Here is a 27,500-nt window from a genome sequence, read left to right as displayed (position 1 = left end):
CCGCCTCCTGAAAGCACAACACATCCAGTGTGGAACATTTAGGGGGCTTTATGTCTTTATTCGAAGGTAGTGATGAACTCTTTGTGAGTGATGAACTCTTTGTGAAGGTAGTGATGGACTCTTTGTGTGAAGGTAGTGATGAACTGTATGTGTGAAGGTAGTGATGAACTGTATATGTGAAGGTAGTGATGAACTATATATGTGAAGGTGGTGATGAACTGTATATGTGAAGGTAGTGATGAACTCTTTGTGTGAAGGTAGTGATGAACTGTATATGTGAAGGTAGTGATGAACTGTATATGTGAAGGTAGTGATGAACTATATATGTGAAGGTGGTGATGAACTGTATATGTGAAGGTAGTGATGAACTCTTTATGTGAAGGTAGTGATGAACTCTTTATGTGAAGGTAGTGATGAACTCTTTATGTGAAGGTAGTGATGAACTCTTTGTGAAGGTAGTGATGAACTCTTTATGTGAAGGTAGTGATGAACTCTTTATGTGAAGGTAGTGATGAACTCTTTATGTGAAGGTAGTGATGAACTCTTTGTGTGAAGGTAGTGATGAACTCTTTGTGTGAAGGTAGTGATGAACTCTTTATGTGAAGGTAGTGATGAACTCTTTATGTGAAGGTAGTGATGAACTCTATATGTGAAGGTAGTGATGAACTCTTTATGTGAAGATAGTGATGAACTCTATATGTGAAGGTAGTGATGAACTCTTTATGTGAAGGTAGTGATGAACTCTTTGTGTGAAGGTAGTGATGAACTCTTTGTGAAGGTAGTGATGAACTCTTTGTGAATGTAGTGATGAACTCTTTATGTGAAGGTAGTGATGAACTCTATATGTGAAGGTAGTGATGAACTCTATATGTGAAGGTAGTGATGAACTCTTTATGTGAAGGTAGTGATGAACTCTTTGTGAATGTAGTGATGAACTCTTTATGTGAAGGTAGTGATGAACTCTATATGTGAAGGTAGTGATGAACTCTATATGTGAAGGTAGTGATGAACTCTTTATGTGAAGGTAGTGATGAACTCTATATGTGAAGGTAGTGATGAACTCTTTGTGTGAAGGTAGTGATGAACTCTTTGTGAAGGTAGTGATGAACTCTTTATGTGAAGGTAGTGATGAACTCTTTGTGTGAAGGTAGTGATGAACTGTATATGTGAAGGTAGTGATGAACTCTTTATGTGAAGGTAGTGATGAACTCTTTATGTGAAGGTAGTGATGAACTCTTTGTGAAGGTAGTGATGAACTCTTTATGTGAAGGTAGTAAAGAACTCTATGTGAAGGTAGTGATGAACTCTTTGTGTGAAGGTAGTGATGAACTCTTTATGTGAAGGTAGTGATGAACTCTTTGTGAAGGTAGTGATGAACTCTTTATGTGAAGGTAGTAAAGAACTCTATGTGAAGGTAGTGATGAACTCTTTATGTGAAGGTAGTGATGAACTCTTTATGTGAAGGTAGTAAAGAACTCTATGTGAAGGTAGTGATGAACTCTTTATGTAAAGGTAGTGATGAACTCTTTATGTAAAGGTAGTGATGAACTCTTTATGTAAAGGTAGTGATGAACTCTATGTGAAGGTAGTGATGAACTCTTTGTGTGAAGGTAGTGATGAACTCTTTGTGAAGGTAGTGATGAACTCTTTATGTGAAGGTAGTGATGAACTCTTTGTCAAGGTAGTGATGAACTCTTTGTGAAGGTAGTGATGAACTCTTTATGTGAAGGTAGTGATGAACTCTTTATGTGAAGGTAGTGATGAACTCTTTGTGTGAAGGTAGTGATGAACTCTTTGTGAAGGTAGTGATGAACTCTATGTGAAGGTAGTGATGAACTCTATATGAAGGTAGTGATGAACTCTATATGTGAAGGTAGTGATGAACTCTTTGTGTGAAGGTAGTGATGAACTCTTTGTGAAGGTAGTGATGAACTCTATGTGAAGGTAGTGATGAACTCTATATGAAGGTAGTGATGAACTCTATATGTGAAGGTAGTGATGAACTCTTTGTGTGAAGGTAGTGATGAACTCTATATGTGAAGGTAGTGATGAACTCTTTGTGTGAAGGTAGTGATGAACTCTTTGTGAAGGTAGTGATGAACTCTTTATGTGAAGGTAGTGATGAACTCTATATGTGAAGGTAGTGATGAACTCTATATGTGAAGGTAGTGATGAACTCTTTATGTGAAGGTAGTGATGAACTCTTTGTGTGAAGGTAGTGATGAACTCTATGTGAAGGTAGTGATGAACTCTTTATGTGAAGGTAGTGATGAACTCTTTGTGTGAAGGTAGTGATGAACTCTATGTGAAGGTAGTGATGAACTCTTTGTGAAGGTAGTGATGAACTCTTTATGTGAAGGTAGTGATGAACTCTTTATGTGAAGGTAGTGATGAACTCTATGTGAAGGTAGTGATGAACTCTTTATGTGAAGGTAGTGATGAACTCTATATGTGAAGGTAGTGATGAACTCTTTATGTGAAGGTAGTGATGAACTCTTTGTGTGAAGGTAGTGATGAACTCTATGTGAAGGTAGTGATGAACTCTATGTGAAGGTAGTGATGAACTCTATGTGAAGGTAGTGATGAACTCTATATGTGAAGGTAGTGATGAACTCTTTATGTGAAGGTAGTGATGAACTCTTTGTGTGAAGGTAGTGATGAACTCTTTGTGTGAAGGTAGTGATGAACTCTTTATGTGAAGGTAGTGATGAACTCTTTATGTGAAGGTAGTGATGAACTCTTTGTGTGAAGGTAGTGATGAACTCTTTATGAAGGTAGTGATGAACTCTATATGTGAAGGTACGAGTCCAGAAACAGTGTTAAACTGGCCCGCTGACAAATAATTAAATAGTGTAGTATTGATGCGCTCCAACGTTATGGTGCTTTTTAATAAAAAGTACTAACTACTACCAGCGACTCTACTACCATCACCACCGAGTTCCTTTGGCTCCAGATATCACGACAGCAGAGACTTTGACCTCTTTAAATGTCTCCTATATTTTACAATTCAGATAATAAAACAATGACCTTCATACGGAGCAGAAGAGAAGCAGAAGAGAGGCTGAAGAGAAGCAGAAGAGAAGCAGAAGAAAAGCAGAAGAAAAGTAGAATAGAAGCTGAATAGAAGCAGAAGAGAAGCAGAAGAGAAGCAGAAGAGAAGCAGAAGAAAAGCAGAAGAAAAGCAGAATAGAAGCAGAAGAGAAGCAGAATAGAAGCAGAAGAGAAGCAGAATAGAAGCAGAAGAAAAGCAGAATAGAAGCAGAAGAGAAGCAGAATAGAAGCAGAAGAGAAGCAGAATAGAAGCAGAAGAAAAGCAGAAGAAAAGTAGAATAGAAGCTGAATAGAAGCAGAATAGAAGCAGAAGAGAAGCAGAAGAGAGGCTGAAGAGAAGCAGAAGAAAAGCAGAAGAAAAGCAGAAGAGAAGCAGAAGAGAAGCAGAATAGAAGCAGAAGAGAAGCAGAAGAAAAGCAGAATAGAAGCAGAATAGAAGCAGAAGAGAAGCAGAAGAGAAGCAGAAGAAAAGCAGAAGAGAAGCAGAATAGAAGCAGAATAGAAGCAGCGTGTTGATCATGAATCGTAGCTCATTCGATCTGAAGGTAAACGTCGCTCACCTTCAGATCTTCCGTCCTCACAATAACCAGAACCCTCCAGCGGACGCGTTATTGATCTCAGGAGAGTCGATCGGAGCGATCGTCCACATTCTGCCTTCGGCTCTGCGACTCGAAGACAAACTCCAAAGTCTTTCTTCCCCTCTATCAGCAGGGCGCGGCCGGCGTTAATGAACGACCGCAGGACAGGAAATGGAATCAAACACAAGACGGCGTGATTTCAGCAGACTCTTTTATTTGATGTAAAGGAGCTGGTAAAGTGTTACGAGTCGGGCTGCAGCGAAGCGTGGAATCAAAATGTGCAGAACAAACAACCTCCAATGTGTGTGTGTGTGTGCGTGGGGGGGGGGCAATTATACTTAGTGTTTTAAATGCATCTAGAAGTAACAACTGTGGTGACACTTTAACATCTGCACCGTGAATAACCAATAACTGAGAACACAGAAACGCTCCATCACGAGTCTCTTCCTTTTACTAAAAGAGCAGACGGCATTTCACAGGCACTGCAGAACAATGATTGGAGTTAAAAGACTGAAGCTGAAGCTCATCTGGCGAAGAGAAGCGTCTTCACGGGGAAGCCAGAACCTCCAAGGCCACGAGTTTAAATGTAAATTAAAAAAAGGTTAAAAACTGAAATGTTCGGCCAGATTTTGACGCGTTTCAGTGAAATTATGTTACGAACGTGTTTCAGGAAGCTCGGCTGCTCAAATCAGTAGAAGGTAAAATACTGTCCCCTCCTGCGTAGATTCAAAAGGCTACAATAAATTACTAAAAAAAATAATAATAATTAATAATAAAAAAAACTGCAAAAAAAAAAAAAGAAACGCCATGAAAGACCCGAGATGCAGCGTCTGGGTGCTGCGAGTCCGAGTTAAGAAAACTACAAAAATGTCCGCTCGTCTCTGGCTCCCTCTGCTGGCCGCGAGGTGCGGCGCGCCCTCACAAGGCGAGCCGCTGCTCCATCGGCAGGCTGTCCGTCAGACACTTCAGCTGCTCCTCGCCCAGCTTGATTTTATCCTCCAGCTTCCGCTGCTCGATGATGAGCGCCGACTTCATCTTCACAAAGTGCTCGTAGTCCGTGAGGCTGTCCGCCGGCAGGTGGTGGGCCAGGATGTCGGAGACCAGGCGCTCCCGGCGGTCCAGGTTCTCCTTCAGCTCCTTGGCGTCCTCGTGCTGCCGGATCAGAAGCTTCCTCTTTTCCATCAGCGTTCGCTGCGGAGGAGAAAAAAGCACGTCAGGAGTTTCCTGGTTGTATAGAAGTCTATGCTTCATGTGTTAAAGCTGCATTCTCTCTCCTGACCACCAGGGGGCGACTCCTCTGGTTGTATAGAAGTCTATGCTTCATGTGTTAAAGCTGCATTCTCTCTCCTAACCACCAGGGGGAGACTCCTCTGGTTGTATAGAAGTCTATGCTTCATGTGTTAAAGCTGCATTCTCTCTCCTGACCACCAGGGGGAGACTCCTCTGGTTGTATAGAAGTCTATACTTCATGTGTTAAAGCTACATTCTCTCTAGTGACCACCAGGGGGAGACTCCTCTGGTTGTATAGAAGTCTATCCTTCATGTGTTAAAGCTACATTCTCTCTAGTGACCAACAGGGGGCGACTCCTCCGGTTGTATAGAAGTCTATGCTTCATGTGTTAAAGCTGCATTCTCTCTAATGACCACCAGGGGGCGACTCCTCCGGTTGTATAGAAGTCTATGCTTCATGTGTTAAAGCTACATTCTCTCTAGTGACCAACAGGGGGCGACTCCTCCGGTTGTATAGAAGTCTATGCTTCATGTGTTAAAGCTGCATTCTCTCTAATGACCACCAGGGGGCGACTCCTCTGGTTGTATAGAAGTCTACGCTTCATGTGTTAAAGCTGCATTCTCTCTCCTGACCACCAGGAGGCGACTCCTCTGGTTGTATAGAAGTCTATGCTTCATGTGTTAAAGCTGCATTCTCTCTCCTGACCACCAGGGGGCGACTCCTCTGGTTGTATAGAAGTCTATGCTTCATGTGTTAAAGCTACATTCTCTCTAGTGACCAACAGGGGGCGACTCCTCCGGTTGTTTAGAAGTCTAAGCTTCATGTGTTAAAGCTGCATTCTCTCTACCGACCACCAGAGGGCGACTCCTCTGGTTGTATAGAAGTCTATGCTTCATGTGTTAAAGCTACATTCTCTCTAGTGACCAACAGGGGGCGACTCCTCCGGTTGTTTAGAAGTCTAAGCTTCATGTGTTAAAGCTGCATTCTCTCTACCGACCACCAGAGGGCGACTCCTCTGGTTGTATAGAAGTCTATGCTTCATGTGTTAAAGCTGCATTCTCTCTCCTGACCACCAGGGGGCGACTCCTCTGGTTGTATAGAAGTATACGCTTCATGTGTTAAAGCTGAATTCTCTCTACTGACCACCAGGGGGCGACTCCTCTGGTTGTATAGAAGTCTACGCTTCATGTGTTAAAGCTGCATTCTCTCTCCTGACCACCAGGGGGCAACTCCTCTGGTTGTATAGAAGAACCTCCACTCACCCGCTCCTCCGCGGTGACGTCCTCCTCCACGTTCAGGGCGTTCTCCACCCTCGCCAGGCGGCCCGACAGCGACAGCAGGAGGCTCACCACCTTGTCCAGGTCCCCCACGAACATCCGGAACTTGTCCAGCTCGTTGGGCTTGCAGACCTGCTGGACCCGGGCCTCCACCTCGTCCCCCAGGGCGTTGTTGTCCAGGACGTCCTCCTGGAGACTCTCACGGGCCTCGCGCAGAACCTGCAGCTTCTTGCTGAGGCTGTCGATCAGCTGCTGCTGTGGACGAGAGAACCCGGAGAACCGGAGATGGACTTCAACGTTTACGTAACCGTGGAGGGAGATCGTGCTATCAGCCGTGTGTGTGTGTGTGTGTGTGTGTGTCCACGGATAATCTCACTAACTACTGGATCCATCAGATTGATTTATATTTGAGCTCATTCATGAATTAATCTCCAGAAAGCTTCACGTTAAACATCCATGTTTCTCCTGGAGACGAGCTAACGATGCTAGCGTTAGCTCGTCAAAGAGCTCGTTTCTCTGATAACTTAACACTAAAATCCTTCATCTGGTTAAAATAGGATTCAAAAAGCACAAAGGTATAACATTGTGTTGCAGAAATGACTAAGTATATAAAGTATATAACATATAACACACGTATTAAACCTGATTATTAACGATTATTAGGCCAGGAGGTCACAGCCTCGGTACCTTCTTGTAGGCCAGGTCGATGTCCAGCTCGTCTTCCTCCTCTTCCTCCTCCTCCTCCTCCTCCTCCTGCTGCTCCTGCATGTCCTTCATCTTGATGAGGAGCTCGGCTTTGGGAGCAGACGTGCTGTAGTAGGTGGAGCTGGTCACCAGGGCAACGGCTGCAGCCATGCTGTCCTCCTTCTCCCTGAGACACCACGTCATGGTCAACAACAACAACAACAACACTCAACTTGATGAAAATTAAATCTTTTGTTTTAAGAAGTTGTGTGTTTCACCTCCTGTGTGTGTTTCATCTCCTGTGTGTGTTTCACCTCCTGTGTGTGTTTCACCTCCTGTGTGTGTTTCACCTCCTGTGTGTGTTTCACCTCCTGTGTGTGTTTCACCTCCTGTGTGTGTTTCATCTCCTGTGTGTGTTTCACCTCCTGTGTGTGTTTCATCTCCTGTGTGTGTTTCACCTCCTGTGTGTGTTTCACCTCCTGTGTGTGTTTCATCTCCTGTGTGTGTTTCACCTCCTGTGTGTGTTTCACCTCCTGTGTGTGTGTTTCATCTCCTGTGTGTGTTTCATCTCCTGTGTGTGTTTCACCTCCTGTGTGTGTTTCACCTCCTGTGTGTGTTTCATCTCCTGTGTGTGTTTCACCTCCTGTGTGTGTTTCACCTCCTGTGTGTGTTTCATCTCCTGTGTGTGTTTCACCTCCTGTGTGTGTTTCATCTCCTGTGTGTGTTTCACCTCCTGTGTGTGTTTCACCTCCTGTGTGTGTGTTTCACCTCCTGTGTGTGTTTCACCTCCTGTGTGTGTTTCATCTCCTGACACTTCAGAACCTTTAAGGAAGCTCATAGAAACACTTCAGAACATCGGTACTGGCCCTTTAAGGAAGCTCATAGAAACACTTCAGAACATCGGTACTGGCCCTTTAAGGAAGCTCATAGAAAACACTTCAGAACATCGGTACTGGCCCTTTAAGGAAGCTCATAGAAACACTTCAGAACATCGGTACTGGCCCTTTAAGGAAGCTCACAGAAACACTTCAGAACATCGGTACTGTCCCTTTAAGGAAGCTCATAGAAACACTTCAGAACATCGGTACTGGCGCTTTAAGGAAGCTCACAGAAACACTTCAGAACCTTTAAGGAAGCTCATAGAAACACTTCAGAACATCGGTACTGGCCCTTTAAGGAAGCTCACAGAAACACTTCAGAACATCGGTACTGTCCCTTTAAGGAAGCTCATAGAAACACTTCAGAACCTTTAAGGAAGCTCATAGAAACACTTCAGAACATCGGTACTGGCCCTTTAAGGAAGCTCATAGAAACACTTCAGAACATCGGTACTGGCCCTTTAAGGAAGCTCATAGAAACACTTCAGAACATCGGTACTGGCCCTTTAAGGAAGCTCACAGAAACACTTCAGAACATCGGTACTGGCCCTTTAAGGAGGCTCACACTAACACAATTCTAAACATCGTTACTGGCCCTTTAAGGAGGCTCACACTAACACAATTCTAAACATCGTTACTGGCCCTTTAAGGAAGCTCACACTAACACACTTCTAAATGTCGGTACTGGCCCTTTAAGGAAGCTCACACTAACACACTTCTAAATGTCGGTACTGGCCCTTTAAGGAAGCTCACAGAAACACTTCAGAACATCGGTACTGTCCCTTTAAGGAAGCTCACACTAACACACTTCAGAACATCGGTACTGTCCCTTTAAGGAAGCTCACACTAACACACTTCAGAACATCGATACTGTCCCTTTAAGGAAGCTCACACTAACACACTTCTAAATGTCGGTACTGGCCCTTTAAGGAAGCTCACAGAAACACTTCAGAACATCGGTACTGTCCCTTTAAGGAAGCTCACACTAACACACTTCAGAACATCGGTACTGTCCCTTTAAGGAAGCTCACACTAACACACTTCAGAACATCGATACTGTCCCTTTAAGGAAGCTCACACTAACACACTTCAGAACATCGATACTGTCCCTTTAAGGAAGCTCACAGAAACACACTTCAGAACATCGATACTGTCCCTTTAAGGAAGCTCACACTAACACACTTCAGAACATCGGTACTGGCCCTTTAAGGAAGCTCACAGAAACACTTCAGAACATCGGTACTGGCCCTTTAAGGAAGCTCACAGAAACACTTCAGAACATCGATACTGTCCCTTTAAGGAAGCTCACACTAACACACTTCTAAACGTCGGTACTCTCCCTTTAAGGAAGCTCACACTAACACACTTCAGAACATCGGTACTGGCCCTTTAAGGCCTCCAGCTGGAGGTGTAAACAGTAGAGTGGGAGGCTGACCTTTCCTCGGCGGGCCGGCTGACCTTCCTGTGCTGGTGGGCTCCTTCCAGCAGCTGCTCCCCCTGAGGGAAGATACCCTGCATCAAGTCCATGGTGGTCTTCATCTTGCTCTGGTCCAGAATGTCAGCCAGCGATTTATCCTTTCCCATGATGCTCCTGGCCAGCTCCTCCCTCTTCTGGTCCTCACACGGGGTCTCGGTGTGACCTCCGACGGTGGTCATGTAGGCGTCCGTCTGCCGGGCGAACGCACAGAAGTCCGAGTCGGGCACCGCGGCGCCCACCGGACCGCCGAGCCGGATCACGCCGGGACCCTCGGCCTGCGCGGCGGGGGCGTCGGCTTGCTGCAGGTAAGGACACGCCCCCTGCTCCGAGACGCCCTCCGAGTGGACGATCCTGATGGGAACCTTCTTCACCGCAGGATGTTGGTTCTCTATCACATGCTCCGCCCTGAGAGAGAGAGGGAGGGAGAGAGAGAGAGGGAGAGAGAGAGAGAGAGAGAGAGAGGGAGAGAGGGAGGGAGAGAGAGAGGGAGAGAGATAGAGAGAGAAAGAGAGGGAGAGAGAGAGAGAAAGAGAGATAGAGAGAGAGAGAGATAGAGAGAGAGAGAGGGGGAGAGAGAGAGGGAGAGAGAGAGATAGAGAGAGATAGAGATAGAGAGAGGGAGAGAAAGAGAGAGATAGAGATAGAGAGATGTTCAAATAGAAGCTCTGAGAACGTTCTCCTCCAGTTGTTCCAGCCTATTTAAACGTTGCATGATGGGACCAGATCTCTTTCCTCTGGACTCCTCCCACCTCCTTCTGGAACCTCCTCTCCAGCCAGAAGTTCACAGATGATTCCAATTAGGAGACGAGTCGTTTAAACTCCCGTTTCTTGTTCGGTGGCTTTTATAGAAACGGGGAATCCTTCGACCGCTCAATGAGCTCCTTTGTGCCCGTGAAGACACAGAGGACCAACACATGGCGATTCACGAGGGCGTGGACGCATCTCTGGGGTCTGAATTATGGACCAACGCCAACATGAACCTCACAATGCGTCTCCAAGTGGCCAGAATGTAGGATTAACATGTGGTCCTAGTGCATTCTGGGTAGTACATCGGTCACCCTCGTTATACTACTCCTGCGCGAGGAGCATGAATACAGAAATGTATAAATACCTGTTTGAGTCCTGCAGAGAGACCGGAGGCTTGTCACTGAGTCTCTGAGGAGAGAACTGTGGGGATGGAGAGCGCCGCACCTCCACGGTGACCGGAGGTCTGTGGGGGGGCGGCAGGGGGCCGGCTTCCCCTTGGTCCTCCTGTCCTCTGCTCGGCTCAGAGTCTCCCATTGGGTCCGGGTCGGCGTGAGGACCGGAGAGGGACTCCAGGGAGTCCACCTCCGGGCATTCGGGCGGAGGAGGGGGGGCGACCTCGGCCAGACCGCGGGAGACGGACGCGGGTCCGCGGGTCTGAGCGGGACCGGGTCCGGGTGCGAGGTCCGGGTCGCAATGCGTCTCTCTCTCTTTGCAGTCGTCGAGGAACCTGAGGAGCACAACGCTGAAGCTGTTAACAACACATCTAGCAAAATGACACCCTGAATGACACCCTCCCAGAGCCACGGGGATTATGTCAGCAGGACCAGACCCTGGTCTGGAGGAGCCTCCTCCAGACCAGGGTCTGGTCTCAGCTGGCAGCGCTCACAGGAATATTTCGGCGTAGAGGAATAAGTAATCCTTGGATCTCTTTTTCCCTCGGCGCTCTCGGTTTGTAACTCTTGGCGAGTGGAACGGAGGCGCAGCGGGTCGCTCTCTAACATCTGAACCGCCGTGTTATTAAATATGAGCCAGACTCCGTCAGCAGCTTCGACTGAAAGAGGTCTGCAGGCTCAGGATTCTGTGGACAGAAAGACGCCAGAACTCAAACCTCCCAATTACACGTCTGACAAGCGGTGACGAGTCGGCCAATCAGCAGCTGTTGGTGCAGCTTGAACCCGCCTCCACGCTGTCAACCCGTAGAACATAGGACACCGGTATTACTGCAGGTATTACTGCAGGTATTACTGCAGATTACTGCATATTACTACATATATTACTGCATAGTACTGTACCCTCATCTCACACCTTGACCACGCCCTTTTGTTTGTCATGCAAACATGAGGGTCATCAATGAGATAATAATAATAATAATAATATAATAACAATGGGAGTTCAGTTAACGCACGGCGCCGCCAGAATAACTGGTTACAAAAACCATGAAGTCTTAAGTTTAAGAACGATTCAAGAGATCGTGCAAAAAGAAAATAACGTGTCAAATATATATTTATTTATTTTGTTATTAAACCCTAAAAAAAAAAAAAAGAAAATCCTCACCACGCACAAATCAAGGCGATATTTTAACATGAAGCTCCATTACAAGCATGAGCCTGGTCCGCATTAAAAGGGACAGTACACCACCCCAAAATCACAAATACATACTTATCCTCTTACCTGATATTTATCCGTCTACATTGTTTTGGTGCGAGTTGCAGAGTTTGTGGCTTGTGGAGCTCAGAGCACTAAATTTATTAAGTTTGAAAACTCAACGTCTCTTTCCAGAAATCATGACCCAGAGAGCTTGTTGGGATTCACAGAGGAACTATTGTCTTTCTGATCTCTCCAACAAACTCGCACCAAAATAATCTGTATTGATAAATAGCACTAGAGGTAATTTATAGCTCTGATTTGGCGGGACTGGCCCTTTAAGAAGGTTTTCAAGCAATTTAGTTTATAAATAACGGTGGAAGTGGATCGGGGGACAAAAGATATCCTGACTTTTGTCTTTTGTCAAGCCCTCAAAAACACTGGATACTCCATTTCCCACAATGCAACTCAAGTGCATTTGGTGGTTCCTGTGTTTGGACCAAGATGGCCACTGTAGGCTTAAAGAATACAATCATGCAAAGGAACAGATCTTCTTGAGCAAAAGCTCCCCTGAACGCGGATGAAGAAAGCCCCGAACGTGGTCCCAAAGCTTCGCCATCATCGTAAAGGAGTTCCTCCGCGAGCTCACCGAGTCCCCAGAGCTTCTCCTCTCTTAAGCTTAAGGAAGTCTCACGGCACAAAGCCACATCAGAGCCACTCACCCCGTGGCGGCGACCGGCGGCTCGGCGGGTTTAGTCTCCGTCGGGGAATATTCCGTCTCGTTCTCTCTTGCGGGAACTGGAATCTTCTGTAAAGAAAGTGGAACAAACATATCGTCCGTTATGCAAGAAGAAGAAAAGAGGCTTCCACTTATCCAAACAGAGAAAACTTTGGCTCTATTTGTACTTCAGCTCATGTTGCGGCTTCCTGGTTTTTCCCCCTGATTGTGAAAAGAAACCGCGGCGCGTTGATGATCTCCTCCTTCAGTGAGGGTGTGACTTTATGAACAAACAGATTGATATTTGACTTGGCTCTTTCCCTCCTGCTCCTGTTTGTCTAGAAGACGCCTCGAGCGTTCAGACTAAAACAGCTTTTTTACACCACTAAAAGAGTTTGTTCCAAGTCCTTTGGAGAGCGTCTCTGCTCGACATCGGCAACACTCAACTGCCACTCAAAAACAATCTGGATTGATCAATAACACGACAGGTAAGACGACGAATGTGTCCCTTTAATGTTGAGTTAGTGCTAAATAAATAATGGCGAAAGTTGAAGCATCCGGGGCCAAGATCTCCTGGCTTTTGTCTCCAGCTCTCTAAAAACACTGGATACTACATTTCCCAGAATGCAACTCAATTGCAAACCCTCCCCCGCTCCTCACCTGTCCGTAGATGTCAGTCGAAGGAGACGATCGAGATCTCTCGTGGAAACAGGTGGGTTTGGTTCTCTCCTCCGGTCCTGGATCCAGGATGTTATCAGCTGACCGGTACCGCCCGGGGGCTCTCGTCTCCGGAGGGGGTTTCTGTATATTCCACCTGGCCTCATACTCCGCGAAGGTCCCCAGTCTTTGCTGGTCTAGGACGACCTGCTTGTGTGCAGAGTGAGGACCTTCCTGGACCTCCTCAGCGGGTCTCATCGTGTCCTCTGTTTCACTGGCGGAGGCGAGACCTCGAGTCTTGGTCTCCGCACTGCGCCGGGGGGGGAGGTGATTGAGGAAAGCCGGCTTCCCGCTTTCCTTACGGAGCTTCTGATGGTCTAGCGAGGAGCTCTCGTTGCGATGGAGATCCTCCTTCACCCCGACTTCGTGGATTTTGCCCGGTTCAGAGAAAGACCGCACCTTCTTGTCCGCGGAAAAACGCTTACGGCCGCCAATGCGAGTCACCTGACCCGACTTGCTCATCACAGACTCCGAGACGGTCGGCAGAGGGGCGACGTCTTTCCGGGCCAGCGCCGAGGAAGGGTAGTTGGGTAAGGCCTCGGCCGCCGGGTGCTCCAGCAAGACGGGCTCCAGGTCTTTCCTCCTGAAAGACGTGGCCTTCAGCACCCTGGCTTGTGCTTCCTTCAGATTATCCTTGTAGGAGCTGGTGAAGGAGCCGTCTGCAGAGGGCGTGGTGGGACTCTCGGTGGACTTCCAGACATCCGGATCGTCCCCAGTCTGTCCCTCGGTACCAGGAAGGGCGGCTGCACTTGTACTCTTCTGCAGCTTGGCTCTCCTCATCTGGATCTCGTTCCTCAACGTGGTGGCGAACCTGTCGCTGCGTCTCGCCATCTTGCTGTCGAGGGACTCCGCTGCGTTCGGGCCTCTCGTTGCCTCGTCTTGGCCCGCGACGTCGTCCATGGAGAGGAAGTGGAGCATGGGGGTCGCCTGGGGGCAGATCTGGTTGCTCGCTTGGCCGTGATGTCGGACGTCTTGGTGGTGTTGTGGCGGCAGAGACCTCCGCTGCTCAGGGGGCCTGCTGGCGGCGTGACTCGTGAACTGAGCCTCCGCGCCGTGTCCTCTCTGGCCCCCCCTATCGTCGGAGCTGGATTTGGGTCCAGAGGTTTCTATCACAGTGGTAACTTGGTGCTTGCCGTACCCATTGCTGTCTTTACCGAGGGAGGAGTGTTGCTGCTGTTGGGGCAGATGGTACTTCACCGTGGTGACCGTCTGCGGGCTGAGAGAGTTGCGCTCATTTCCGGGCTGTGCCAGGTCTGAGCCAGCGACGCTCTTCCGGTCCTCGGGTTTTCCCGACGTGGGCTGAACCGTTGTGACGCAGTAGTACCGGCTATGTCGACTGCTGTCGGTGCTTTGATCGGCGGCTGTGGTGGACAGGGAGGAGCTTAAGTTCCTCCTGTGGTTCTGACCGAAGTGTTGTGCAGAACCGTTAGTCGGCAGCTCCTGCATGCTACAGTAGTAGCCCCCGACGTTCTGCGGCTTCGGTACGGACATAGTTCGGGGCTGAGAGTAAAAAGTGCTTTTGTCACTGTGGTGTCTCTGATGGGAGGGCTGGTTTTGCCAAACGTCACTGCCGGACGGGGACGGCTGCTTGTTTGAGGCCAACTGGTTCGATTTATCAGAAGAAGTGTGTGAAACGTCGCCGTCACTTTTCAGGGGTGGGTTGTGGCTGCGGCGGGTTTCGCTGGCGGTCTTGCCGGCGACGTGCGATTCGGGTCCTTCGGGGTGAGCGATGACGAGCCCCCTTTCGTGCACCTTTGTCGCGGCGAAACTGTCACTGCGTGCCGGCGGAGGGGGAGGCGGCGGTGACGGGGAAGCGGTCTTCTTTTTCGCTTCGGGGACGTGCCAAACGGGTCCCAAGCCGGTTCTGCTCGACGTGGAGTGGCGCGAGCCGGCCGAGTCGTCGGCCGGTGGACCGGCGCAGCCCGAGTTAACTCCCGGCATCTGGAAGTACGCCACCCGGTCGTCCTGCTTGACTCCCTCGATCGCGCCCTGGCTGTTTCTGGCATTGTTGTGCTTCCCCGCCGCGTCCCACTGACCGACTTTACAGAGCATGTTCTCCGTCGAGGCGGCGTTGTTCTTCGAGAGGGTGTAGTCGGGGGTGCCGGAGCTGGTGGAGAAGGAGCTGTAGGCCGAGTCTCGCTTCCCTCCTCCGAGATGCTCCATGCTGTTGTTGGACTTGGCGGGCGACAGCTGGCCGGCGGGGTACGGGTGCGAGGCATGCTCTAGGCTGTCCATGCTGCCCAGGGAGCTGAACTGGTCCGACACCCTGCGCAGGTCAGTTTGCTCCCAGCCGGAGGAAAGGTCCGTCGAGGAGGAGCTGGGGGTCGAAGGCGAAGGAGAGCATGAGAAATACAACATTTACTACGTGTCCAGGATCCTTAAATTGAGACAATAGATCACAAACCCCTTTAAGATAAAAATATCTATTTAAAGAACCTCCTTCTGAAAGGATTTTGGTTGTTTTGGGGACTTTTTAGAAGCAAATAAGTGCGAGGGGAAACTTATGATCAGAGTCGCCACATTTACATCCAATTGATTATCAGCTTTTTCGCCGTTGGACAATAATTCATCTTAAAGCCTTTTGCTTGTACATAAAATTCAGAATTCTATGTTCAGCATCATTTATAGAACAAGTCTTTACTGTGAAGACACCGTGTTTTCATGTTGAAAAAAAGGTGTATGTTTGGTTTTCAGCAGACCGAGGAGGCATGCTTCAACATCCCCGAGTTACCTTGCGTCATATCTGGCGTGCCAGACCTGTGTGGGCGGGGACTGCGTTTTGGCGGTCTCTGATTGGCCCTCGTTGAACTTGGTGGCGTGCCAGGAGTGAGGCCTGCTTATGGGTTCGTTCCTCCTGCAGAGGGCAGAACAATCACAGATTAGAGACCCGCCCCCTTCCGGGAAACAGTATGTGCTTCCTGTGCAACCGGGAGGTTCAGCTGGAGCTCCATGTACTGTGTGTACTGTGTGTACTGTGTGTACTGTGTGTACTGTGTGTACTGTGTACTGTGTGTTGTGTACTGTGTGTACTGTGTACTGTGTGTTGTGTACTGTGTGTACTGTGTGTTGTGTACTGTGTACTGTGTGTTGTGTACTGTGTGTACTGTGTGTTGTGTACTGTGTGTACTGTGTGTTGTGTGTTGTGTACTGTGTGTCGTGTACTGTGTGTCGTGTACTGTGTGTCGTGTACTGTGTACTGTGTGTTGTGTACTGTGTGTACTGTGTGTTGTGTACTGTGTGTACTGTGTGTTGTGTGTTGTGTACTGTGTGTCGTGTACTGTGTGTCGTGTACTGTGTGTTGTGTGTCGTGTACTGTGTGTTGTGTACTGTGTACTGTGTGTTGTGTACTGTGTGTACTGTGTGTTGTGTACTGTGTGTACTGTGTGTTGTGTGTTGTGTACTGTGTGTCGTGTACTGTGTGTCGTGTACTGTGTGTTGTGTGTTGTGTACTGTGTGTTGTGTACTGTGTGTTGTGTACTGTGTGTACTGTGTGTTGTGTGTCGTGTACTGTGTGTCGTGTGTTGTGTACTGTGTGTTGTGTACTGTGTGTTGTGTACTGTGTGTTGTGTGTTGTGTACTGTGTGTTGTGTACTGTGTGTTGTGTACTGTGTGTTGTGTACTGTGTGTACTGTGTGTTGTGTACTGTGTGTTGTGTACTGTGTGTCGTGTACTGTGTGTTGTGTACTGTGTGTCGTGTACTGTGTGTCGTGTACTGTAGTGTTGTGTACTGTGTGTTGTGTACTGTGTGTACTGTGTGTTGTGTGTTGTGTACTGTGTGTTGTGTACTGTGTGTTGTGTACTGTGTGTACTGTGTGTTGTGTGTCGTGTACTGTGTGTCGTGTGTTGTGTACTGTGTGTTGTGTACTGTGTGTTGTGTACTGTGTGTTGTGTGTTGTGTACTGTGTGTTGTGTACTGTGTGTCGTGTACTGTAGTGTTGTGTACTGTGTGTTGTGTACTGTGTGTACTGTGTGTTGTGTACTGTGTGTTGTGTACTGTGTGTCGTGTACTGTGTGTTGTGTACTGTGTGTCGTGTACTGTGTGTTGTGTACTGTGTGTTGTGTACTGTGTGTACTGTGTGTTGTGTGTCGTGTACTGTGTGTCGTGTACTGTGTGTTGTGTGTTGTGTACTGTGTGTTGTGTACTGTGTGTTGTGTACTGTGTGTTGTGTACTGTGTGTCGTGTACTGTAGTGTTGTGTACTGTGTGTTGTGTACTGTGTGTACTGTGTGTTGTGTGTTGTGTACTGTGTGTTGTGTACTGTGTGTACTGTGTACTGTGTGTTGTGTACTGTGTGTTGTGTACTGTGTGTTGTGTGTTGTGTACTGTGTGTTGTGTACTGTGTGTTGTGTGTTGTGTACTGTGTGTTGTGTGTTGTGTACTGTGTGTTGTGTGTTGTGTGTTGTGTACTGTGTGTTGTGTACTGTGTGTCGTGTACTGTGTGTCGTGTACTGTGTGTTGTGTACTGTGTGTTGTGTGTTGTGTACTGTGTGTTGTGTGTTGTGTACTGTGTGTTGTGTACTGTGTGTCGTGTACTGTGTGTCGTGTACTGTGTGTTGTGTACTGTGTGTTGTGTGTTGTGTACTGTGTGTTGTGTACTGTGTGTTGTGTACTGTGTGTTGTGTACTGTGTGTTGTGTGTCGTGTACTGTGTGTCGTGTACTGTGTGTCGTGTACTGTGTGTTGTGTACTGTGTGTTGTGTACTGTGTGTTGTGTACTGTGTGTTGTGTGTCGTGTACTGTGTGTCGTGTACTGTGTGTCGTGTACTGTGTGTTGTGTACTGTGTGTCGTGTACTGTGTGTCGTGTACTGTGTGTTGTGTACTGTGTGTCGTGTACTGTGTGTTGTGTACTGTGTGTTGTGTACTGTGTGTCGTGTACTGTGTGTCGTGTACTGTGTGTCGTGTACTGTGTGTTGTGTACTGTGTGTTGTGTGTCGTGTACTGTGTGTCGTGTACTGTGTGTCGTGTACTGTGTGTTGTGTACTGTGTGTCGTGTACTGTGTGTTGTGTACTGTGTGTCGTGTACTGTGTGTTGTGTACTGTGTGTTGTGTGTTGTGTACTGTGTGTTGTGTACTGTGTGTTGTGTGTTGTGTACTGTGTGTTGTGTACTGTGTACTGTGTGTTGTGTACTGTGTGTTGTGTGTTGTGTACTGTGTGTTGTGTGTTGTGTGTCGTGTACTGTGTGTTGTGTACTGTGTGTTGTGTGTTGTGTACTGTGTGTTGTGTACTGTGTGTTGTGTACTGTGTACTGTGTGTCGTGTACTGTGTGTTGTGTACTGTGTGTTGTGTACTGTGTGTTGTGTGTTGTGTACTGTGTGTTGTGTACTGTGTGTTGTGTGTTGTGTACTGTGTGTTGTGTACTGTGTGTTGTGTGTTGTGTACTGTGTGTCGTGTACTGTAGTGTTGTGTACTGTGTGTTGTGTGTTGTGTACTGTGTGTTGTGTACTGTGTACTGTGTGTCGTGTACTGTGTGTTGTGTACTGTGTGTTGTGTACTGTGTGTTGTGTGTTGTGTACTGTGTGTTGTGTACTGTGTGTTGTGTGTTGTGTGTTGTGTACTGTGTGTTGTGTACTGTGTGTTGTGTGTTGTGTACTGTGTGTCGTGTACTGTGTGTTGTGTACTGTGTGTTGTGTGTTGTGTACTGTGTGTTGTGTGTTGTGTGTTGTGTGTTGTGTACTGTGTGTTGTGTACTGTGTGTCGTGTACTGTGTGTCGTGTGTTGTGTACTGTGTGTTGTGTGTTGTGTACTGTGTGTTGTGTACTGTGTGTCGTGTACTGTGTGTCGTGTGTTGTGTACTGTGTGTTGTGTACTGTGTGTTGTGTGTTGTGTACTGTGTGTTGTGTACTGTGTGTTGTGTGTTGTGTACTGTGTGTTGTGTACTGTGTGTTGTGTGTTGTGTACTGTGTGTTGTGTACTGTGTGTTGTGTACTGTGTGTTGTGTACTGTGTGTTGTGTACTGTGTGTTGTGTACTGTGTGTTGTGTGTTGTGTACTGTGTGTTGTGTACTGTGTGTCGTGTACTGTGTGTTGTGTACTGTGTGTTGTGTGTTGTGTACTGTGTGTTGTGTGTTGTGTACTGTGTGTTGTGTGTTGTGTACTGTGTGTCGTGTACTGTGTGTCGTGTACTGTGTGTTGTGTGTTGTGTACTGTGTGTTGTGTACTGTGTGTTGTGTACTGTGTGTTGTGTACTGTGTGTTGTGTGTTGTGTACTGTGTGTTGTGTACTGTGTGTTGTGTACTGTGTGTTGTGTGTTGTGTACTGTGTGTTGTGTACTGTGTGTTGTGTACTGTAGTGTTGTGTGTTGTGTACTGTGTGTCGTGTACTGTAGTGTTGTGTGTTGTGTACTGTGTGTTGTGTGTTGTGTACTGTGTGTTGTGTACTGTGTGTTGTGTGTTGTGTACTGTGTGTTGTGTGTTGTGTACTGGGTGTTGTGTACTGTGTGTCGTGTACTGTGTGTCGTGTGTTGTGTACTGTGTGTTGTGTACTGTGTGTTGTGTGTTGTGTACTGTGTGTTGTGTACTGTGTGTTGTGTGTTGTGTACTGTGTGTTGTGTACTGTGTGTTGTGTGTTGTGTACTGTGTGTTGTGTACTGTGTGTTGTGTACTGTGTGTTGTGTACTGTGTGTTGTGTACTGTGTGTTGTGTGTTGTGTACTGTGTGTTGTGTACTGTGTGTCGTGTACTGTGTGTTGTGTACTGTGTGTTGTGTGTTGTGTACTGTGTGTTGTGTGTTGTGTACTGTGTGTTGTGTGTTGTGTACTGTGTGTCGTGTACTGTGTGTCGTGTACTGTGTGTTGTGTGTTGTGTACTGTGTGTTGTGTACTGTGTGTTGTGTACTGTGTGTTGTGTACTGTGTGTTGTGTGTTGTGTACTGTGTGTTGTGTACTGTGTGTTGTGTACTGTGTGTTGTGTGTTGTGTACTGTGTGTTGTGTACTGTGTGTTGTGTACTGTGTGTTGTGTACTGTGTGTTGTGTGTTGTGTACTGTGTGTTGTGTGTTGTGTACTGTGTGTTGTGTACTGTGTGTTGTGTGTTGTGTACTGTGTGTCGTGTACTGTGTGTTGTGTGTTGTGTACTGTGTGTCGTGTACTGTGTGTTGTGTGTTGTGTACTGTGTGTTGTGTACTGTGTGTTGTGTGTCGTGTACTGTGTGTTGTGTACTGTGTGTTGTGTACTGTGTGTTGTGTGTTGTGTACTGTGTGTCGTGTACTGTGTGTTGTGTACTGTGTGTTGTGTACTGTGTGTTGTGTACTGTGTGTACTGTGTGTACTGTGTACTGTGTGTCGTGTACTGTGTGTCGTGTACTGTGTGTTGTGTACTGTGTGTTGTGTACTGTGTGTTGTGTACTGTGTGTACTGTGTGTTGTGTACTGTGTGTCGTGTACTGTGTGTTGTGTACTGTGTGTTGTGTACTGTGTGTCGTGTACTGTGTGTCGTGTACTGTGTGTTGTGTACTGTGTGTTGTGTACTGTGTGTTGTCTACTGTGTGTTGTGTACTGTGTGTTGTGTACTGTGTGTTGTGTACTGTGTGTTGTGTACTGTGTGTTGTGTACTGTGTGTTGTGTACTGTGTGTTGTGTACTGTGTGTTGTGTACTGTGTGTTGTGTACTGTGTGTCGTGTACTGTGTGTCGTGTACTGTGTGTTGTGTACTGTGTGTTGTGTACTGTGTGTTGTGTACTGTGTGTACTGTGTGTTGTGTACTGTGTGTTGTGTACTGTGTGTTGTGTACTGTGTGTTGTGTACTGTGTGTTGTGTACTGTGTGTTGTGTACTGTGTGTCGTGTACTGTGTGTCGTGTACTGTGTGTTGTGTACTGTGTGTTGTGTACTGTGTGTTGTGTACTGTGTGTTGTGTACTGTGTGTTGTGTACTGTGTGTACTGTGTGTTGTGTACTGTGTGTTGTGTACTGTGTGTTGTGTACTGTGTGTTGTGTACTGTGTGTCGTGTACTGTGTGTTGTGTACTGTGTGTTGTGTACTGTGTGTTGTCTACTGTGAGTTCTTCTGACTCGATTCACATTTATTTGCACGTCGTCGGTTACGAACATCAAACGGACCCTTTAAAGATTCTTCATGAATTGCATGCCAAGAAAACACGAACAGAGAACGTCAGCACAAACATGCCCCCCCCCCTCCCCCCCACACACACACCGCCCCCCCCCCCCCCCCCCCCCCCCCCACACACACACAATACACAAACACATGAGCGTGCACGGACAGACAAGTGTGTGTTGCATGCTGCACAGATGGGATGGAGGTCTACGGTCCACAGAGAGGCTACGAGAGGGATGAGGATGGCGACTAGAGGATCATGGGAGTTCTACTACGATGGAGCCACAGAACCGTACCTCATGGAACTTCGCAAAATCTTCGTGAGAAAGCTTCTCGCCACATGCACGTCATTCTCAGAGGGCATTTTCTGAGCTACAATATCCACCATTTTCATATTCCTGGGCAGCAGGGGGAGGAACACACACACACACACACACACACTAAGAGCTTATAGACAACTGACAGGACAAAGACCATCTGACATTTAAACGGCTGCTTCAGGTTCTCAAACACATTATGGGTTATTACAGTTTCTGTTTGCTGGACTCTTTGCGTTATGTTGTTCCCAAAAGAGAGACAGACTATTTAGAGATGTTAGAGGTCCGTAACTCGTCTTCTGTCAGGCCCGAGGAAAGAAAACATTTATTTTATTCCTTGTTTTGTTTTAAGTCTGTAGATTTCTCTTAAATTCACCAAATGTTACCGTTACATAATGCCTCATTTGCATATATAAACAAAACATTTCAGAAAACCTGCAGTTCAAAATATACTCGTTTGATGCAAGTAGCCGACTAGAGAAGTTTCATGCTGATATCTTTGTTATATTTAGTGTCTCCTCTTCCAAAGACAGTAAAACCCTCAAAGAGTTGAAGACTGTGGTTTCATCTGATCACTTAATAATAATAATAAAACCTAAATGATGCTTTCATGTGGGCTGTGTGCAGGGCTCCCTAAATGTCCTCTGATTGTTGTTATTCAGAGGACAGTAGTGTACATGGTGGTGCTGCAGCGCCCTCTGCTGGTCAAACTGACCTCTCTGGTTTTATTGAGGTGAGCTGGTTGAGCTCAGACTTCACCATATGGTCCCAGGGGGACACCAGCCCAGCAGGGGGGCACTGGGGGGGCTTAACAGAGCAGAGAATCTCTGACACATCAGCCTCCATCCAAGCTGTCGTCTGCCCCCCAGACAGCCCCCCCATCATGGACCAGGACCATCCTTTAAACTGGTCCTTTAGTACCGGTACCTTTGTACCATTAAAAGGGAGGCTTACAGGAAAAATAAATAAATATATATATATGTGTATATATATATACACACATTAAAAAAACATTTTCTGCACTTACTTTGAGAGAGAAAGCGATTTGGTCTGTTTTTCTTCCATAACACATTTATTTTACTAATTTGTGTGTTTACGTCTGTAGATTTCTCCTAAATTCACCGTTACATAACGCCTCATTTGCATATTTAAACACAACATTTCATAAAACGTGTAATATAATAACTCCTCTTAATGTGAGTGATGAAGTGGTGAAGTTTCATGTGATATCTATGAGGTCATGTTTTGACCCTATAACACAATAACTCTTAATGTGAGTGATGAAGTGGTGAAGTTTCATGTGATATCTATGAGGTCATGTTCTGACCCTATGACACAATAACTCTTAATGTGAGTGATGAAGTGGTGAAGTTTCATGTGATGTCTATGAGGTCATGTTTTGACCCTATGACACAATAACTCTTAATGTGAGTGATGAAGTGGTGAAGTTTCATGTGATATCTATGAGGTCATGTTTTGACCCTATAACACAATAACTCTTAATGTGAGTGATGAAGTGGTGAAGTTTCATGTGATATCTATGAGGTCATGTTTTGACCCTATAACACAATAACTCTTAATGTGAGTGATGAAGTGGTGAAGTTTCATGTGATATCTATGAGGTCATGTTCTGACCCTATAACACAATAACTCTTAATGTGAGTGATGAAGTGGTGAAGTTTCATGTGATATCTATGAGGTCATGTTCTGACCCTATAACACAATAACTCTTAATGTGAGTGATGAAGTGGTGAAGTTTCATGTGATATCTATGAGGTCATGTTTTGACCCTATAACACAATAACTCTTAATGTGAGTGATGAAGTGGTGAAGTTTCATGTGATATCAATATTAATTAATGAGTTATTAATGAAAACATGGAGGACTAGTTTATCTGAGAGGGCTCGTTTGGTTCAAGAAGTCCAGACAAAGCTTTTCTTGCCGATGTTCTCATTGGACTCTCCTCTCGCCCCACAAAGCCCAGAGGTCAGGAGGTCGTGACCCCCGGTCCAATGAGACGCTTCCTCCACAATGACGTTCTCTCTGCTCTCGGTTTATAAAGTGAGAGTTTATCACACGGAGGTTCGGTCGAGCTCAAATCAACTAAATTGATTGTGGATCAATAATAAATAAAGCGAGGACAAAGGAAGCCAACGTGCTCCTCTCCGCCTCCTCGTTTCCTCGTTTCCTCGTTTCCTTGTTTCCTCGTTTCCTCGTTTCCTCGCCTCCTTGCGGCCCCGTGTTTCTGGGGCACGAGGAGAGCTCGCCACACATGGCGCCCTGCTATTGGTATGCAAATGAGGCTGGTTTTATTAGGCCTATCGTCAGGGCGACAGCTGGGCCGGCACAGATATGCTATATGGGGGGGGTCACTTCAAATGTATCCGGTCCCAACCAGTCCACAGTCAACAATAAACCACTAAAACCAGTCCCTTAAACAAAGTATGGACACTTAATGAATAATACTGAGTATTACATTAATAGTACTTCAAGATATAATTCATTAATTAATTACTTCAGGAGAGTACTCATCCATTAATAATACGTCAGGAGAGTACTCATCCATTAATAATACTTCAGGAGAATACTCATTCATTAATACTACTTCAGGAGGGTACTCTTTCATTAATACTACTTCAGGAGAGTACTCATCCATTAATAATACTTCAGGAGAATACTCATTCATTAATACTACTTCAGGAGGGTACTCTTTCATTAATACTACTTCAGGAGAATACTCTTTCATTAATACTACTTCAGGAGAGTACTCATCCATTAATAATACTTCAGGAGAATACTCATTCATTAATACTACTTCAGGAGGGTACTCTTTCATTAATACTACTTCAGGAGAGTACTCATCCATTAATAATACTTCAGGAGAATACTCTTTCATTAATACTACTTCAGGAGAGTACTTATTCATTATAGTACTTCAGGAGAGTACTTATTCATTATAATACTTCAGGAGAGTAGTTATTCATTAATAATACTTCAGGAGAGTATTCATTCATTATAATAGTATTCATTCATTAATAATACTTCAGGAGAATATTCATTCATTAATAATACTTCAGGATTTTACTTTTACTTTTTTCAGTCCCTTTTTTCAGATTAATTTGCATTTGTTCTGAGAGTAATTCTTGCTGATCGTGGCTTAACCTAAATGACGTGACCTCATAATGATAAGACACAAACCACCACAACAACAACAAGAGTATTAGGGTCAGCACCCCGAGAAGGGCCCGGTACCCCCCATGACCCCCCATGACCCCCCACCACCAGATAAGCAGCAGGTACGACTTCCACCGTTCAACACTTGACGTAAAGTTCACTCACCGAACATCTGGAGGAAGGAATTCAAAATGGACACAAAGGAGAAGAAGCGCGTTATCCAAATGCGACGGCGTGAGCAGCAGAGCTCACTTCTCTGGGCAGAAGTTAGTGGGAACTGAGGGGAGATTTCCTTCAGGATTACGGGGGGTTGGGGGGTGGTACTGGGGGGTTGGGGGGTGGTATTGTCACAGCCAGTCCCCGTGGAGGATTCCCGCGCCGGGGCCTCGTCTCATTGGCTCCAAAGGGGCCGATATATGCTAATGGGGGGGACGACGAAACGCCGGGTCTCTAGTTCTTCCCCTTCTGTGCATTTCTACCGTTGCCGCGGCAACAGGTTGCTCTCTCCGGGAGAAGGGGGAGGGGGAGGAGGGGGGGGGGGGGGGGGGGGGGGGGGGGGGGGGGGGGGGGGGGGGGGGGGGACGCTCCCCCTGAACGCATCGAGGTAACGAGCTCTGCAACCGAGAGGCGGCGTCCAGCAACACAAGGGTTGTAGTTAAATGTGTAATAACAACAATAACTAATACCCAACTAGAGGAGAGATAACAACAACAATAACTAATACCCAACTAGAGGAGAGATAACAACAACAATAACTAATACCCAACTAGAGGAGAGTCCATAGTCCCCGACATGCAAAGCACAAACAGTTTGAAACCGTGAAGACATTCTGGATCCTGCAACACATTGTATTGTTGGAGTGGATGTGAGTGTTGAGCAAAAAACACTGCTGAATACGAAGTTTGATGAAAATCAGACCAGTAGTTTGTTTCTGCAATCCTGCAAACAAACAAACAAACAAACAAACAAACAAAACGAGCAGCAAAACAAAACCTCTTTGGTCACGTTAATAATTAAACCACATGCTCTCTGCTTAAAGCTGCATTCTCTGTCCTGACCTCAAGGGGGTGACTCCTCTGGTTGTATAGAAGTCTATGTTTCATTTGTTAAAGCTGTATTCTCTCTCCTGACCACCAGGGGGCGACTCCTCTGGTTGTATAGAAGTCTATGTTTCATTTGTTAAAGCTGCATTCTCTCTCCTGACCACCAGGGGGCGACTCCTCTGGTTGTATAGAAGTCTATGTTTCATGTGTTAAAGCTGCATTCTCTCTCCTGACCACCGGGGGGCGACTCCTCTGGTTGTATAGAAGCCTATGCTTCATGTGTTAAAGCTGCATTCTCTCTCCTGACCACCGGGGGGCGACTCCTCTGGTTGTATAGAAGTCTATGCTTCATGTGTTAAAGCTGCATTCTCTCTCCTGACCACCGGAGGAGCGACTCCTCTGGTTGTATAGAAGTCTATGCTTCATGTGTTAAAGCTGCATTCTCTCTCCTGACCACCAGGGGGCGACTCCTCTGGTTGTATAGAAGTCTATGCTTCATGTGTTAAAGCTGCATTCTCTCTCCTGACCACCAGGGGGCGACTCCTCTGGTTGTATAGAAGTCTATGCTTCATGTGTTAAAGCTGCATTCTCTCTCCTGACCACCAGGGGGCGACTCCTCTGGTTGTATAGAAGTCTATGCTTCATGTGTTAAAGCTGCATTCTCTCTCCTGACCACCAGGGGGCGACTCCTCTGGTTGTATAGAAGTCTATGCTTCATGTGTTAAAGCTGCATTCTCTCTCCTGACCACCAGGGGGCGACTCCTCTGGTCTTCCTGTTCACTGGTTGCCAACCTTGAGGCTTCAAGCCAACGAGTGACTTCTCTCTCTCGGTCTTGTTTTGGATCAATCTGAAAACTAATAAACAGCCAATAATCTCTTTTCCTTTCAAACAAGCTTTTTGTCGATAAAGTTGAGACTTCCACGATGAAGCCTTTTGAAAACAGTCCTCTTAAGGGCTTCCTGTCCACCACGTAACAATACAACGTAACTATCAGTGAGCAGCTGGTTCTGTAATAATAATAATAATAAGTTATTAATAATTAGATGTAATAACTGAATGTTTTGTGGCTGCACAGATGTTCTGATAGCTCCAGCTGTTCAGACTATCGTTGTCTTTAGATAACAAACCTCCTAAACGACATAAATGGATAAATAAACACTGGAGTGACACACAAGGTTCTTTTTCCTTCTAATTAACGCGATGTGGAGGTCTGGAGACCGGCCGGCAGATTAGCCGAGCGGTGCGACCGACAGCCGATAGCAAGGCAATAAAAACCACAGCGATCTATTGTGAGGGAAGCGATGGAGCGAGCGGCGCCAACAAGGTCCCATTGTGACGCTCTGCTTTTAGAGAACGGGTCGTTAACCAGAGCCGCTTGTGACTCGGGCGAGGTGTGAGATTTCTCTTGTAAAAAAACCCCAACAAAACAAACTCAAAGAAGCTTTAAAACTCGTGGATGCCGAGGTCTGGATTCCATTCGGGTCCCCTTCAGGGTCTGACAAAGGCCCCCCTTCAGCGGACCCTACAATCAACCCAGTCATGTATCTCGGGGTGAGAGAGGTGAAGCGTGAGCCGGCGTGTAATGACCAGCACATTCCTGAGCTGGCTGGCATTCCAGCTGTCAAGTCACCGGCTGTCTGCACTGACCCAGAAACACCTGCACACCTGTAGCCTGAGGGTCTGAGCGGCTTCACAGGGTCCTTCAGGGGCAGTTAGGAACCCACCAGCAACCTGTCGATCACTTAAAGGGACAGTACGGCATGAGCTTCTTCTTCTAGGACTCTGGAGAAGACGCTCACACGAGCACCCTTCTAAACATCGGTACTGTCCCTTTAAATCAGTAGTTGGGCCTCCTACCTGTTACAACAGGTGTGAAAGACACACACTCACACACACATAGGTTATGACTCCCTGAGGCCGATCCATAAACATCCCTAATGGCTGGAATGTGATCACAAAGTATTTATCATGTTGCCCAATA

At 46.6% G+C, this 27,500-nt stretch overlaps 2 protein-coding genes across 4 annotated transcripts in view; both read right to left on the bottom strand.

Moving 5' to 3' along the window:
* Nucleotides 1-3,677, bottom strand: part of cldn34a (claudin 34a) — a 4,451-nt gene extending 774 nt beyond the window's left edge. Inside the window, exons 1-2 of the mRNA XM_034531463.1 lie at nucleotides 3,612-3,677; nucleotides 1-7 (exon numbers count right to left, since the gene is read on the bottom strand). The exon at nucleotides 1-7 is cut by the window's left edge and continues 774 nt beyond it. The gene's annotated coding sequence lies outside the window, so the exon portion shown is untranslated. The remainder of the gene's footprint in view (nucleotides 8-3,611) is intronic.
* A 152-nt stretch (nucleotides 3,678-3,829) lies between these two features.
* Nucleotides 3,830-27,500, bottom strand: part of shroom2a (shroom family member 2a) — a 41,963-nt gene continuing 18,292 nt past the window's right edge. For all 3 annotated transcript variants that reach the window (XM_034530738.1, XM_034530737.1, XM_034530739.1), the window contains 8 exons: nucleotides 15,674-15,796; nucleotides 12,886-15,259; nucleotides 12,230-12,315; nucleotides 10,288-10,650; nucleotides 9,135-9,581; nucleotides 6,825-7,008; nucleotides 6,123-6,392; nucleotides 3,830-4,820 (listed from right to left, as the gene is read on the bottom strand). In XM_034530738.1, the coding sequence (XP_034386629.1) occupies nucleotides 4,548-4,820; nucleotides 6,123-6,392; nucleotides 6,825-7,008; nucleotides 9,135-9,581; nucleotides 10,288-10,650; nucleotides 12,230-12,315; nucleotides 12,886-15,259; nucleotides 15,674-15,796 (4,120 nt within the window). In that variant the 3' untranslated portion in view covers nucleotides 3,830-4,547. The remainder of the gene's footprint in view (nucleotides 4,821-6,122; nucleotides 6,393-6,824; nucleotides 7,009-9,134; nucleotides 9,582-10,287; nucleotides 10,651-12,229; nucleotides 12,316-12,885; nucleotides 15,260-15,673; nucleotides 15,797-27,500) is intronic.

The sequence above is a fragment of the Cyclopterus lumpus genome, chromosome 4 (genome assembly GCF_009769545.1).
Source record: "Cyclopterus lumpus isolate fCycLum1 chromosome 4, fCycLum1.pri, whole genome shotgun sequence".
Classification (NCBI taxonomy): Eukaryota; Metazoa; Chordata; class Actinopteri; order Perciformes; family Cyclopteridae; genus Cyclopterus; species Cyclopterus lumpus.
Note: the sequence above shows the minus strand (reverse complement) of the source record. Positions and strands in the feature narration are given on the sequence as shown.